We start from the raw sequence: 14,921 nt of genomic DNA, 5'->3' as shown, positions 1-14,921 counted from the left end.
CTAGATTCTTCTCAATGTTTTCCTACTGTTGTTATTTCACTGCTGTTTTTATTTTTTACTTGTAGCAAAGGCAGAACACTCGACTAGAATGTGTGGGTGCCTAAAACACAAAACAAATTTAGGCCTCATAGGGTAGGAAAATCATAGAAATAGGAAAATCATAGGAAATGAGATTACTCTCAAATCCTATGAGTAGGAATAGGAAAGGAGATGCCCTTTGATTCACATCATAGGATTTTTTCCATTCAGTTTAGGCTAACATTTATTTTCCTATGAAATGTAAAGGATAGAAAAAATTCCTTTATAGAAATAGGATTCCATTCAAACAAACCAAAGGGCTCTAAATGAATTTTTCCTATAGAAATTCTATCCTATGAAATTTCTACAAGATTCCTCTAAACCAAAGAAGGCCTTACAATGCACTCCAATACATTGCTACGTCCGATGCAGTCCATGAAAAGATGCAATAGACCACCGTCCAACCCACAGACATTGCTAAGCATTGGCCAGTGATAGTAGTAAGCAACCCCATGCCAAGATGACCCACTTGCTTCTCACGTCGCTCTAATTGTGCCTGTGTTCGATGAAGCGTCGTTTGCAGCTATCTCATCTACACATGCTCAAACACTAACAAGACGAAGGTTGATGCTGATCCTGAGTTGTGAAGGTGCGCAGATCTTAACACAAGTGTGGTAAATTTTGCTGCAGAGATGAGTTCTCCATGTAGAGTAATTGAGTCTGGTGGTGTGGCTGTGTTCTTTGTAGGAGGTGGATGGAATTGGACACTGGAAATGCTGCTGTCCGTGCATGACTTGAATGTGCATACCCAGTGCAGTGCAGTTCAGTGCAATATAGCCCACCCAAACTTGCCGCCACGGCGATTTCAGACTACTCTCAACCAGAGAAACAAAACAGGAGACGCTGCGGTTAGTCTGTCGGCAAACAGAGTCTTGATCTTGATACGTACGTAGGGTGCAGAAACAATGAACGCTCGCAACATCCATCATCAGTCTGCCCATGAAACTACACTAGATACAATATCAAGTCATTCTCCGTCAGGTACATAACACTAGATACACTAGGTTCCTTGTAATTTGTAAACCCAGGCTAAGTAACCAACCATTGCAATGCTAGACCGACAGACTGCAGCTGGGAGATTAAATAAATAGTATAAATGAATTAACAATATGGCATCTAGCTTCCTCAAAAACTGCAACTCATTTCTTCAATCTTCCAGGATGAAAACAGTACGTACAATTGAAGTCCGAAGTCACCTATATACACTTCAATGATATATGCACACAACATATTCAGTCAGAGCAATAATTGTTTGACTGTGTGCATCGTCGAATGCAGAGGCCGGATGTCGACCCTTCTTTTTGAAGAAAAAAAAAGTTAAAGCAACAATTCCCTCTCAGAAGGCAACTAAGAAACTATAACAAGATCATGTATGTAACTAATGGCTATGTAACAAATAACCCCACCAAACATACAATTTCACCTATCCGATGGTCCAGAATCCCAGATCGACACGATGTACTGTAACCCATAGATAACCGCTCAAAGAGCTAAATGTAAACCAATTTTATCATTCAGTACTTGCACTTGAACGGATCAACCAAAGCAGTCCACAAAGACCCAGGTTGCAAAAGCAATTCAGAGTAAGACTTGCCCATCCATCAGGCATTTCTCAATGTCTATGAGGCAGCAAGATCTAATAACTCATTGTCTCGCATCGTTAGAACACAGATAAATCCCCAGCCACCGAACAATCATTTTTGGTGCTAGGCTGACAGACTGCAACTACGAAACAAAGTGGAGCATTCGTCGTTAATCACTGTTTAAGAAACAAACACGAGATCTCAAACAGTCGAGCCCTTGTCCGACAGACCGCTCCAACTGGAACAACAGGCTTAATGGCCCGGAGAAAAAAGAGCAACAGAAACTATACACAAGCCATATCATTGGCATTCATGCTGGACATGTTCCTCAAAAAATCATACGAGTCATTTCTCCGACTGTTCAGGAAAACGATACAACCAAAGTCTGAAGTCGACTGCACTTCCAAGAAGACGGTAGCCAATTAACAACCGCAATGATGTACTGAAGTATAACAGATTTGGTTACATCGCTACACCGATAATGCAGTTACATCAAGGCTAAAGTTGTAGACAGAGCAGACCAATAGAGACTACAAACAAACAATATGGAAAGGCAACTAAAAAATCTGCAGGTAACACGTCCAGTTGCGGCTCTACTTCAGTAGTAATCTACACTAGAAAGGCAACTAGGAAACAAGAGCGCTGCTTCATGTACAACGCATTATGTATGATTTTGATATGACATAGCATAGCTACCGTTGATTAGCACATATTCACGGTTCAATGCATCGTCGTAACAAAATCGGACAAGATTTCATCGTATGTGTGGCAATTCTAAGTAAACAAAGTCACACATCCATCATTACTCATCGTTTACGGAACAGACACAAGATCTCAAGCAGTGAAGTAATTGACCGCCAGCTCCCTTAAAAACCTAGACAATGCAGTGCTAGACCGACAGACTGCAGTTAGGAACTGGAACATCAAGCTTAAAGATGAGGAGAAAACAGAACCACAGAAACTATAGGCAAATTATATCACTAGTATCTATGCTTGACATGCTCCTTAAAAATCATATACTCCAAACTCATTTCTCCAACTGTCTAGAAAAACAATACAACTGAAGTCTGAAATAGCCTGAAATTCCTTCCAGAAGACAGTACCAAAATCACACCAATGATATACTCAGATTTAGTTACAACACTACGCAACTAATTTCCTCTCAAAATGCGACCAAGGAGCAAGTTCGTGTAACTGTAACCAATGGCTATATAGCAAAACCATGTAAGAAAGAACCCCCCCAACATATAAATTGGCCTATCCGATGATCCAGAATCCCAGATCAACCCCCCATGTAACCCACAGAAACTATAGGCAAATCATATCATTGGCATCTATGCTCGACATCCTTCAAAAATCATATAGGAGTAACTCATTTCTCCAATTGTCCAGAAATACAATATAACTGAAGTCTCAAGTAGCCTGAACTTCCTTCCACAAGACAGTATCAAAATAACACCAATGGTGTACTCAAATACTAACAGATTTGTTGACAAGGCTACGTCCATAAATTCCTCTTGAAAATTAACTAAGAAACAAAGATCATGTAAATGTAACCGATTGGCTATATAACAGACCATGTAAGAAACAACCCCCCAACACATAATTTACCTCTCTGATGATCTAGAATCCCAGATCAATCCCAATGTAAAGTAACCCACCAATAAGCAGCTCAAATATTCACATTTTTTCCTGCATGTCCTAACTCTCTTGACTCAAGTGCCGTTTGCTTCTGTGCATCTAAATCAAAGTTTGCCTTATTTACGTCTCCCATTTTGGTGTTTTTGGTTTGTTTTCCAATGTGGCATATGTATAGTTTATGAAGGGGGAGGAAGGAGTGAGGGAATGAAGCGAGCAGAGTGAGTGGCCGTCGGCGATGGAGCAGTGCCATGTGTAGCGATCAGGGGTGGAGGAGGGGGATGTAGTCAGCGGGGGTGATGGAGTGGCGGAAGTGGCAGCGGTGGCCGTAGGGGCAGATGGCGCCGCCGATGACCATGCGGCAGACCTGGGTCTTGTAGCGCGGGTGGCGGATGATGGGGCGGAGCTCTGCGATGCCGTGCGCGAACTGGCACTGGTCGCCGTACGGGCACGCCCCGCTCTCCTCCCACTTGTTGCACAGCTCCGTCTTGAACATGCCCTGGCTGTACACCTCGAACTGCAGCCCGTCGGCAGCCGTGGCGACCTGACCGCCCTTCTCCCCGCCGCGGCCCTGGTGCTCCTCCGCCTTGGCGCCGTCCACGCCCACGAACACGCGCTGCTGCTCGCATTGCATCGACACAAGCAAATGCTCGAACACGTGAGCGTCATGGACTGGATTGGCACAGAGCCGCGGGATTGGGTTGCAGGAATGGAGGGGTTGGGTTTCGATGATCTCACCGAGCCGACGTTCACCGGCGCCGTCACGCGATGCTTGCCGTTCCTGTCCATCTTCAGGTAGCCGTTGGAGCGGATGGAGATGCTCTTGGGCATCGCCGCGTGCTTCTCGGCCGGGGAGGCGGGCCGCGCCCTGGGCATCGGCGGGGGAGCCGGCACGACCTGCGCCTGCATCTGCCCGGGGTGGAGGGGGCGCAGCTTCTCGGCCGAGGAGGCGAGGCGCGGCGCCATGGGCATGGGCAGCACCGGGGGAGCGGGCACTGCCTGCGCCTGCATCTGCCCGAGGTGGAGGCGGTGGAGCTGCTCGGCCAGCGCGACGGCTGAGGCCTGGTTGCCGCCGAGCACGGCGAAGCGGCTGGCGAGGACGTTGTTGGCGAGGCGGAGGCCGGAGTTGTCGTGGCGGATGGCGGCGGCCTCGCGCGCGGCGTCGGCGAGGTGGGAGAGGCAGAGCTGGTAGCGGTTGGCGAAGTCCTGGTACTGCAGCGCGAGGCGGGCCATGCGCAGGCCATGCTCCGTGGCCGCCGCGTCGACGCGGGAGCCGGAGGAGGAAGAGGCCGAGGAGGACCAGGGGGTGCCGGGCGACGAGGACCTGGGGCTCGGGGTGAAGGGGGGGCTGCCGCGCCCGAGCGGGGACGGCCTGGGGCTCGGGACGAAGGGGGTGCAGCCGCCGTAGAAGAAGGGCCCGTCGGCGGTGGGGGGGCAGAGGCGGCGATCGCGGAAGGCCGGCAGTCTGGGGCCGAAGGGCACGGGGTGGGCCGGGTGGAGGGGAGCTTCCTGCATTGCGGCGGCGGCGGCGGGTCCCTGCACCTGCAGCGAAGCCAAATGGATCGGAATGTCACAAGTATATTGGACGAAAATCCCATAAATAAATCGCTACTGCAGCACACGAACTGCTGGTAGCATCCGTAACCGCCCACGATCGCTGCATTGCACCCGTGGTTTGAGAAATCGGAAGAACTCGATCGCAATCGGAACCAAAGCGCAGGATCAGAAGGTGATCTCAGACGCATCGGCAGCAACAAACGCAACGAAGCGCCCGATCCACGGCGGCGAACAAAAAGGAAAATCACTCGCAATGCCCAACCAGAAAACGAAGGACGGAGACCTCCGATCAAGCGAACGCAACTGAAATAATCAATCACGGACCGATCGATCGAGTACGTATTTGATCGAAGCAGCCGCGCGGGAGGATGGACCGGACTGCACCTGACCTGCGAGTTGGTCGAGCAGCGCCGCCTGCCTGCGTGCCGCCGGAGGAGGGATGTGGCGGCGCTCGATTTGGTGCGGATTTGGGCGTGCAGGGTGGAGAGAGAGAGAGAGAGAAGAGGCGGAGGAGGACGTCACTGGCCACGGCGCGGCACGCGGCGCCAGGGTCGAGAAGATCCGGTGGGGCCCGCCCGGCAGTCTCCGTGTCAAGTCTCAAGTGTGTGTGGTGCGTGTTGCCGCCTTGGACAGCTGTGAGTGACCGTGCTCCGCGACTTGGCGAGCACGGTTCCCCCACCCAGAACCCGCGGCGTGCCCCTGCACGTCCGTACGTGCTCCTCAGACCCTGTCGCGGACCCATCCGCGTACTGTGACATATCAGCACTCAGATGTTCAATTCCACAACCTTTTTTTTTCGGGGTGAAAGGGAGTTTTATTAGAAAGTCACGGTGTTACAATCTAGAGGCCAAAGGTCCTCAATACATGGTGGAACCGAATGAACTCACACAGCCGTGGTTCTCTCGGTGCGGCTATAGTTTGCCAACCGATCTGCAACACTATTCTGACTACGATGTAATTTCCGAGGTAAAAACTCCCTTTCCTTCATCAAGTCTTTAATCTCCAGTATCAAATGCCCATATGCTGATTTGGTGAGATCATCATTCGTCAATACTGAAAGAGCAGTCGCCGAGTCCGACTGTACCACCACCGGAAGAACTGTGTGTTGAATAGCCAAGGCCATACCCTGCATGATAGCATGGATCTCCGCCTCCAATGCATCATTACAATTAAACATGTAACGATAAGCCGCTAGTAACATCGTACCTGATCCATCTCTCAACACGATTCCGGTTGCTGCTGACCCATCTCCCTGTCGGAAGGACCCATCAACAGAGAGCGCGACGGTCCCCGTCTTAGGAGCCGGCCATGGTGGCGCTGGTTGTTTGATTTGAGTGTCGGTCTTCTGCTCCGAGACCAGCATTTTACCTTTTATTATTTCTTCCGTGGTAAAGCGACTAGCGAGCCACATGGAATTGTAATAACTATCCAGATACTCCACTGTTGCCGCCGCTGCTGGCACCTCCTTGCCATGTGCGCAGTCATTCCGCAGCTGCCATATCCTCCAGAGCAGCATGATCACCATGTCACGAACCTGATCCGAACATTGCATGAGCAAATTCAGGAGCCACTCCTTGCCAGTATTAATCAATATATTATCCGAAGGGAGAGGCCACCTTTCCCGCATGTGTGTCCACAGGGTACGTGCATGATCGCACGTGATTAAGGCATGGAACTCATTCTCCTCCTCCACACCACATAGCGGGCAAGTAGACCGCTTAGAAACATGTCTGTACTTCTTGCATGCTGCCGTCGGCAAGGCCCCGACCACCACTTTCCAAACCGATATCTTCATCTTCTGTGGCACTGATGCTTTCCAAACACAGTTCCAGATTGACCTCGTGCCGTTTGGTACATCTGAAGATGACCCCCCTGCGTAGGCAGCATCATGAGCACTTGTAGCCAATTTATAGGCACTCTTTACTGAAAACCTTCCATTCTTCTCCGGGAACCATGAGATAAAATCATCACGTTGCCTCGGGGACATTCTTATTTTCAGAATGTGATCAACATCCATTTGCCAAAAATGCTGTGACAACCTATCCATCCTCCATGCACCACTCCCGTCCAAAAAGTCAGAGACACGATTTAGTCGGGACGTTCGCTTTGGAGTTATAGGTCTGGACGAAGATGCTCTCGGTATCCATGGATCCCTCCAGGTTCTTATATTTGAACCATTACCCACTCGCCAAATAACTCCTGTCTTTAGTAACTCGAGGCCATGTAATATACCCTTCCAGACTGCCGACCCCTGGTTAGCGAAAACCGTATCTAAAAGGTTGCCTAATGGAAAGTACTTGGACTTCAACAATCTGGCACATAGACTTCCCGCAGTATCAATGAGACGCCAGGCTTGCTTAGCAAGAAGCGCCTGGTTAAACGCTCTCATATCTCTAAATCCCATACCACCCATTGACTTTGGTAACCTCATTTTATCCCAACTGAGCCACGCCATCTTGTTTTTTTCCTTTCTCAACACCCCACCAGTACTGACGCATAAGCCGGGTTAACTCGTCACACACTAAAACTGGGAGCTTAAAGACACTCATGACATAAGCTGGGATCGCCTGGGCAACTGATTTTTATCAGGATTTCCTTATTACCAGATGACATATACTGTTCGCTCCAGTCAATCAATCTCTTCCTTAATCTATCTTGTACCGTTTCAAATTTTCCCTTATTCATTCTACCTTCCGACACCGGCAAACCAAGGTATTTAGGCTCAAACACCTCTTGTTCAATTTCCGGAATTGTCTTCACTTCATCCACCACCGCAGGTAAGCAGGATTCTGAGAAAAGGATGGAACACTTTGCTGGATTAATTAACTGGCCCGTGGCCAGCGCATAGGTGTTCAACAAACCTTTCACCATGTGTGCCTGCTGTTCTGAAGCTTCAAAAAACAAAAGTGAATCATCTGCAAATAGTAGATGAGAGATCTCCGGGCCCTTCTACAAATCTTCACCCCTCTAAGACCATCCTCATTCATCTCTTTATTTAACAAAACCGGGAATGCATCAGCAATGAACACGAAAAGGAAGGGGGACAACGGGTCACCTTGTCGTAGCCCTCTCGACGGGGTGAAAGACTCTAAGATCTTGCCATTGAACTTCATCGAATATGTTACTGAGGAGACGCAGGCCATAACCCGGGCAATCCAAGCAGGTGAAAAACCCCATTTGTGTAAGGCCTTCTCCAAAAACACCCAATCGACTCGGTCATATGCTTTAGATAGATCGAGCTTGTAGGCACAAAAAGCAGGGTCATTTTCCTTTAGAGACTGAATATGATGTATGCATTCAAAAGCAATTATTGAATTGTCTGTGATAAGTCTCCCAGGAACAAAAGCACTATGATTTTCAGATATCAACTCCCCCAGTAGGGGTCTCAACCTATTCACCATACACTTCGAAACAATTTTATAAACCACATTGCACAGACTGATTGGGCGAAAATCTTTCAATTCTTGTGGGTGCTGAATCTTCGGGATCAACACGATCGCCGTTTCATTGACTCCCTCGGGCATAGTACCACTCACAAAGAATTTTTGTACTGCACCAATGATGTCCTTTTTTAAATCATTCCAGTTTCTCTGGTAAAACCGGGACGGAAAGCCATCAACACCCGGGGATTTTAGTGGCCCGATTTGGAATAACGCATCTGAGATCTCCACTTCTGAATATGGAGCATCAAGAGCCATGTTCATTTCTTGGTTGACCTTTGGAAGAATACAGTCCAGAACCGCAGAATAATCAAGGGTAGGATCCTTAGTGTAGACTTCCTGAAAATATGAGGATGCCATTCTCTCCATATCAGTTGGTGCATTACACCAAGTCCCATCTGCTCTACGTAGGCGTTGGATATAATTCCTCCGCGCCCTCCACATTGCCCGGCGATGGAGATATTTAGTATTACGTTCCCCCTCCTTAAGCCACGTGATCCGTGACCTTTGGAGCCACATCATCTCCTCCCGGTAGAGGAGTTCATCAAGTTGGTTCATCTTGAGCCAAATTTGAGAACGATCGGCCCCATCCAACTGTAACTTCGCTAGCTGACCTCGCAAGGCCTCAATCTCCTTTAATACGTTGCCAAAATTTTCCCTACTCCATGCCTTTAGATCCTTCATGAGCTTTTTCAGAGCTTCGGCGACCGAACCCAGATCGCCTAGTTGAGGATTTCCAGCCCATGATCGCGACACCACCTCTGCCAGAGCCGGGTGTCTTTCCCATATAATTTCATAACGTGGTGCTTGTTCATGTTGCTTTGCCATCTGAACCCCTCCCATACGGATTAGGGCTGGGCTATGGTCAGAGCACGGTGTTGCTAGATGGACCACCTGTGTATAAGGGAAAAGGTCACGCCACGCCTCATCCGCACAAGCGCGATCCAGTCTTACTTGCACATTACGATTTCCTTCATGTCCATTATTGTATGTGTAAGGAATGCCTGAAAATCCCAGATCTTCAAGTTCACATAGCAGCAAGCAGTCCCTGAAGGCTAGCATTTGCATTTCTGATCTCAGCATCCTGGAAAGATGCTCATGCTGCCACATTGCTTCATTGAAATCGCCACAAACCAACCATGGATCCTGCGAGCTTGCTCTCAGCCGAGCCAGGTGATCCCACATTAAGTGTCTATTCTCCGTTCTAGGCTCTCCATACACAAAAGTTCCTCTCCACGAGGATCCACCTCCCACATCATCAACAAGAACATCAATATAGCGGCTACAAGAGTCCAAGACAGTCACGTTCAGGGCTTCATCCCAAAAGAGGCCTAAGCCACCGCTTCTTCCGTCCGAACTCACTCCATGGAAACCTTTTAATCCCAATCTCCACTTCAGCTTTTCCATTCTCACTACATCTTGTCTAGTCTCACTTAAGAAAACTAGACTGGGGATGTTAGCTTTAGTGAGGGCCAACACCTCTCGAACTGTCTGGCGGTTCCCCCCCGGCAGTTCCATGCGAGGATATTCATTGTGTCCGGCGGTCCTCCTCGAAGGAGGCTGCCGATATCTCATTGTTTCCACCTTCCTTCGAAACTTTCAGCCTTTTGTTGCTTGAGTCACTGCTGGCAGGCGAGTTATTTTCTGTAGCATCCACCCCGCTACCATCTGTGATAGCCAACGTAGCCTTAGGGGCACCTGAGATGTTGCCAAGCCCCGTCTCAGCATCATCCATATTCAGACGCTTCCTTGCATCTTTGTCAACCTCCATCCTACCCGCGGCCTGTTTCAGAGGGCTTGTCGCCGTATCCAGGGTTTTAGGATCTGAAGCCTCCTTTCTTGGTGCTGACGGAGGCGGCTGGCCATCCCCTTTGCCCGCCGGTCATGGTCCCAGCTGTCTTACAGGTGCACTCTGTCCTGGTCTAGACGGCCCATCTGCATAAAGCCAATCACCATACTTCATCTGTTTCTTGTCATGTATGCCTTGTCCACACTCCTTATGATCATGACCTATCAGTCCGCATACTTTGCAAAAATGAGCTAACTTCTCGTAGCGAACAAAGTACACCTGCCTCTCCTTTGCTCGCACAATACTGACAAACTTAGTGAGGAGGCTTTGGATGTTATGGTTAACCCTAATCCTCACATAGTCCCCCCTTGTATTGCCGTTCAAACGCATCTCCAAAATCTCCCCAGCTCCCTTCAGCAGTTTCTCAACTATGTGATCCTTGCAGTAGGGATCTGGTAACTTGTGAATCTGGAGCCATATGGGCATGTGATCAAACACCACCTCTTCTGCTCGACTGAAACCATCGTACTTACACAATAGTACCGCCATGTTGCGGAACAACCACGGTCCTTGCTTCATGATCCTCTCCCAGTCACCCAAGCACGCTGCCTGGACGACAAATCTATTCGGTCCGACCGGGCGGAATCTGACTCCCTGCGCAGGATTCCACACCGCCTGCATCTCCTTGTAAAAGGCAGACGCCGAGAAGGTTTTGTCGGTATGAACCCTAGCAAGGGCCAACCAACGGACGCTCTCTTCGATTTCCGGGTCGTCATCATCAATCTCCACATCATCAAATTCTTCCTCATTGAGATCCAACTGGTCGAAGAAGTTTTCCAGATCGGGATCTGTAGTTGCACAGCCGCCGCCACCATAACCACCCCTACCGCCGCCATCATTGGTCGCTGAGTTCGCATCCGAGGAGGAAGCCATCTCGAACGAGGCGACGTAGTGTAGGGAGAAACCCTGCAAGGATCGTCGGGATCGGACGTAACACTCTGAGGGGACGAGTTGCCTCAGAGGAAGAAAACCCTAGTCGCGAGAGCTAGGGGAATAAGTTATGCAATCCCGTTCAATTCCACAACTGGATACCTCCCACTTCAAATCATCAAATCCATCAGTTCAATTTTTTTTATATCAACTCAATACAATTACATGCGACGTATAGCCTAGTCTAATCTTCGTTCGTCGACAGTCGTCCTTGTTGTTCCCTCGGTATCCCTGTCTGACGGCCGTGAGTCCCGCAAAGTGAATGTCCGGTTACCGGCGAGGTACAGTAGGACATTGGACATAAGGCGTCTCCCTTTCCCAAGCCCTACTCTTCCTCGTCGAAGCCCGCGTTCCGAACGTCGTTGGTGGAGGTGAGGTCGATGTTAGGCGTGGATAGGCGGGCCTCATCCAAGGCGGCGTGCAAGTCCACCTACACGACCTCAGTCGTGAGGGCTGCCACGACCTCCCTCACCCTTTGCCTCGCATGGCAGACACAACTCGCGTCCTCCCCCCTAACGACATACGAGAATGCCGCACCACTGGATGGGTCGTGCCTCCACCCCCTAACATTGTGGCACCACGTTCGAGTGCCTAGAGCCTCCGGCGTAGGTGGATCCAAGCGCCATTTGAGCAAACACTATGGATTCCCGGTGGATGGAGTCCAACCGTGGTCGGGCGCAACCCTCCTTGGAGCGGTGGAGAGTCATCCAGATGACCATCTACTCCTCAACCTTTCAAGGACAAGGTTCTAGTCGATGGATCGGAAGATCTCAGAGTCGGATCCCTTGCCCGACATGCCGGAGACGACCGAAATTTGCCTGGCGGGAGCTTGGGGATGGAGGGAAGTGGCATGGGGTGGATAATGTTTGATCGGGAGTGCGGAAAGGGATGAATATATGTGGGGGAGGGCTGGACCATGATGGGCTAGATCCGACGTGGTCCGGACACGTCCAAAAACGTGGGGCTGGATTGCTTGCAAATGTCCTAGCAAGACTCTCTGGACATTTTCTGCAATCCAAGGTATTCACCAAATGTGTCCGGACTGGTCTGGATGACCAAATCCAGCAAAAATGAACCAAACCTAGGGGAGGTTTGGGGCAGTCAAGACGTACGCCACATCAGACTCCGACAACGTCAGGCCATCCAAATAACCCGCACGGAGCCCTTTTCCCCCACTACTTCCATGCCCCTATGCTCTGTATCCGCACCCTTGGAGACTGGTGTCGTCATTGCACCACTCCTGCCGCTACCTAGGCTCCAGCTAGACGGTTGCCCGCCTTGGCCTACGCGGCTGTTCCTCCCTGGATTCCACAAGTGCCCATATACCTGTTGGAAATATGCCCTAGAGGCAATAATAAAATGGTTATTATTATATTTCCTTGTTCATGATAATTGTCTATTGTTCATGCTATAATTGTGTTATCCGGAAATCATAATACATGTGTGAATACATAGACCACAACATGTCCCTAGTGAGCCTCTAGTTGACTAGCTCGTTGATCAATAGATGGTTACGGTTTCCTGACCATGGACATTGGATGTCATTGATAACGGGATCACATCATTAGGAGAATGATGTGATGGACAAGACCCAATCCTAAGCATAGCGCAAGATCGTGTAGTTCGTCTGCTAAAGCTTTTCTAATGTCAAGTATCTTTTCCTTAGACCATGGGATTGTGAAACTCCCGGATACCGTAGGAATGCTTTGGGTGTGCCAAACGTCACAACGTAACTGGGTGGCTATAAAGGTGCACTACGGGTATCTCTAAAAGTATATGTTGGGTTGGCACGGATCGAGACTGGGATTTGTCACTCCGTATGACGGAGAGGTATCTCTGGGCCCACTCGGTAAGACATCATCGTAATGAGCTCAATGTGACTAAGGGGTAGGTCATGGGATGATGTGTTACGGAATGAGTAAAGAGACTTGCCATAACGAGATTGAACAAGGTATCGGTATACCGACGATCGTATCTCGGGCAAGTGCTATACCGGTAGACAAAGGGAATTGTATACGAGATTGATTGAATCATCGACATCGTGGTTCATCCGATGAGATCATCGTGGAACATGTGGGAGCCAACATGGGTATCCAGATCCCACTGTTGGTTATTGGTTGGAGAGATGCCTCAGTCATGTCTGCATGATTCCCGAACCCGTAGGGTCTACACACTTAAGGTTCGATGACGCTATAGGGTTATAGGGAAAGTTTGTACGTGGTTACCGAATGTGTTTAGGAGTGCGGATGAGACCCCGAACGCAACGAGGAGTTCCAGAATGGTCCAGAGACAAAGATTTATATATGGGAGGTCCTTATTCGGTCACCGGAAGTGTTCAGGGGTTTATCGGTATTGTACCGGGACCACCGAAAGGGTTCTGGGGGTCCTCCGGGAGGGTCCACCTGCCCCGGAGGGCCCTATGGGCTGAATATGGAGGGGGCACCAGCCCCTAGGTGGGATGGGAGCCAAACCCCCTAGGGCCCATGCGCCTAGGGTTTGGGGGAACCCTAAAGGGGGCGCCCCCCTTGGCTTGGGGGGCAAGCCTCCTCCCTTGGCCGCCGCCCCCCTCTAGATCCATCTGGAGGGGGCCGGCCCCCTCTCCCTTGCCCCTATAAATAGAGGGGAGGTGGGAGGGCAGCCGCACCACATCCAAGGCGCATCCCTCCCCCTCCCCAACACCTCCTCCTCCTCCCGCGATGCTTGGCGAAGCCCTGCCGGAGTACCACACTGCTCCAACACCACCACGCCGTCGTGCTGCTGCTGGACGGAGTCTTCCCCAACCTCTCCCTCTCTCCTTGCTGGATCAAGGCGTGGGAGACGTCACCGGGCTGCACGTCTGTTGAACGCGGAGGCGCCGTTGTTCGGCGCTTGGATTGGAATCTACCGCGATCTGAATCGCCACGAGTACGACTCCCTCATCTACGTTCTTGTAATGCTTCCGTGTCGCGATCTACAAGGGTATGAAGATGCACTCCCTCTCTCTCTCTCGTTGCTAGTTTCTCCATAGATTGATCTTGGTGATGCGTAGAAAATTTTAAATTTCTGCAACGATCCCCAACAGTGGCATCACGAGCTAGGTCTATGCGTAGTTTCTATGCACGAGTAGAACACAAATTGTTGTGGGCGTCGATTTTGCCAATTTACTTGCCGTTACTAGTCATATCTTGATTCGGCAGCATCGTGGGATGAAGCGGCCCGGACCGACCTTACACGTACGCTTACGTGAGACAGGTTCCACCGACTGACATGCACTAGTTGCATAAGGTGGCTAGCGGGTGTCCGTCTCTCCCACTTTAGTCGGATCAGATTCATTGAAAAGGGTCCTTATGAAGGGTAAATAGAAATTGGCATATCACGTTGTGGTTTTGGCGTAGGTAAGAAACGTTCTTGCTAGAAACCTATAGCAGCCACGTAAAAATTTTGCAACAACAATTAGAGGACGTCTAACTTGTTCTTGCAGCATATGAGGTGTGATGTAATATGGCCAAAAGGATGTGATGAATGATATATGTGATGTATGATATTGATCATGTTCTTGTAATAGGAATCACGACTTGCATGTCGATGAGTATGACAACCGGCAGGAGGAATAGGAGTTGTCTTAATTTATTGTATGAACTGCGTGTCAATGAAAACGCCATGTAATTACTTTACTTTATTGCTAACCGTTAGCTATAGTAGTAGAAGTAATAGTTGGCGAGACAACTTCATGAAGACACGATGATGGAGATCATGGTGTCATGCCGGTGACGATGATGATCATGGCGCCCAGAAGATGGAGATCAAAAGGAGCAAAATGATATTGGCCATATCATGTCACTATTTGATTGCATGTGATGTTTATCA

The 14,921-nt window shown here is 49.6% G+C and overlaps 1 protein-coding gene across 3 annotated transcripts; it reads right to left on the bottom strand.

Annotated features, from left to right (window-relative positions):
• Positions 1-2,996: 2,996 nt before the first annotated feature.
• On the bottom strand, positions 2,997-5,361 carry LOC125530216 (zinc finger CCCH domain-containing protein 39). 3 transcript variants are annotated; one of them, XM_087532155.1, is made up of 3 exons: positions 5,246-5,361; positions 4,038-4,841; positions 2,997-3,918 (listed from the first exon to the last, which is right to left on the bottom strand). In XM_087532155.1, the coding sequence occupies exons 2-3, from the start codon at positions 4,812-4,814 to the stop codon at positions 3,562-3,564; spliced, it is 1,134 nt and encodes a 377-aa protein (XP_087388281.1). In that variant the 5' UTR covers positions 4,815-4,841; positions 5,246-5,361; the 3' UTR covers positions 2,997-3,561. The 3 variants fall into 3 exon arrangements, with proteins under 3 accessions (XP_087388281.1, XP_087388289.1, XP_048550575.2); XM_087532163.1 differs by having other exon boundaries at positions 2,997-3,915; XM_048694618.2 differs by having other exon boundaries at positions 5,241-5,322.
• Positions 5,362-14,921: the final 9,560 nt, after the last annotated feature.

Source organism: Triticum urartu, chromosome 1A (genome assembly GCF_056163025.1).
Source record: "Triticum urartu cultivar PI428250 chromosome 1A, HENAU_Tu73, whole genome shotgun sequence".
Lineage (NCBI taxonomy): Eukaryota > Viridiplantae > Streptophyta > Magnoliopsida > Poales > Poaceae > Triticum > Triticum urartu.
This window is presented reverse-complemented; position numbering and strand designations above follow the sequence as displayed.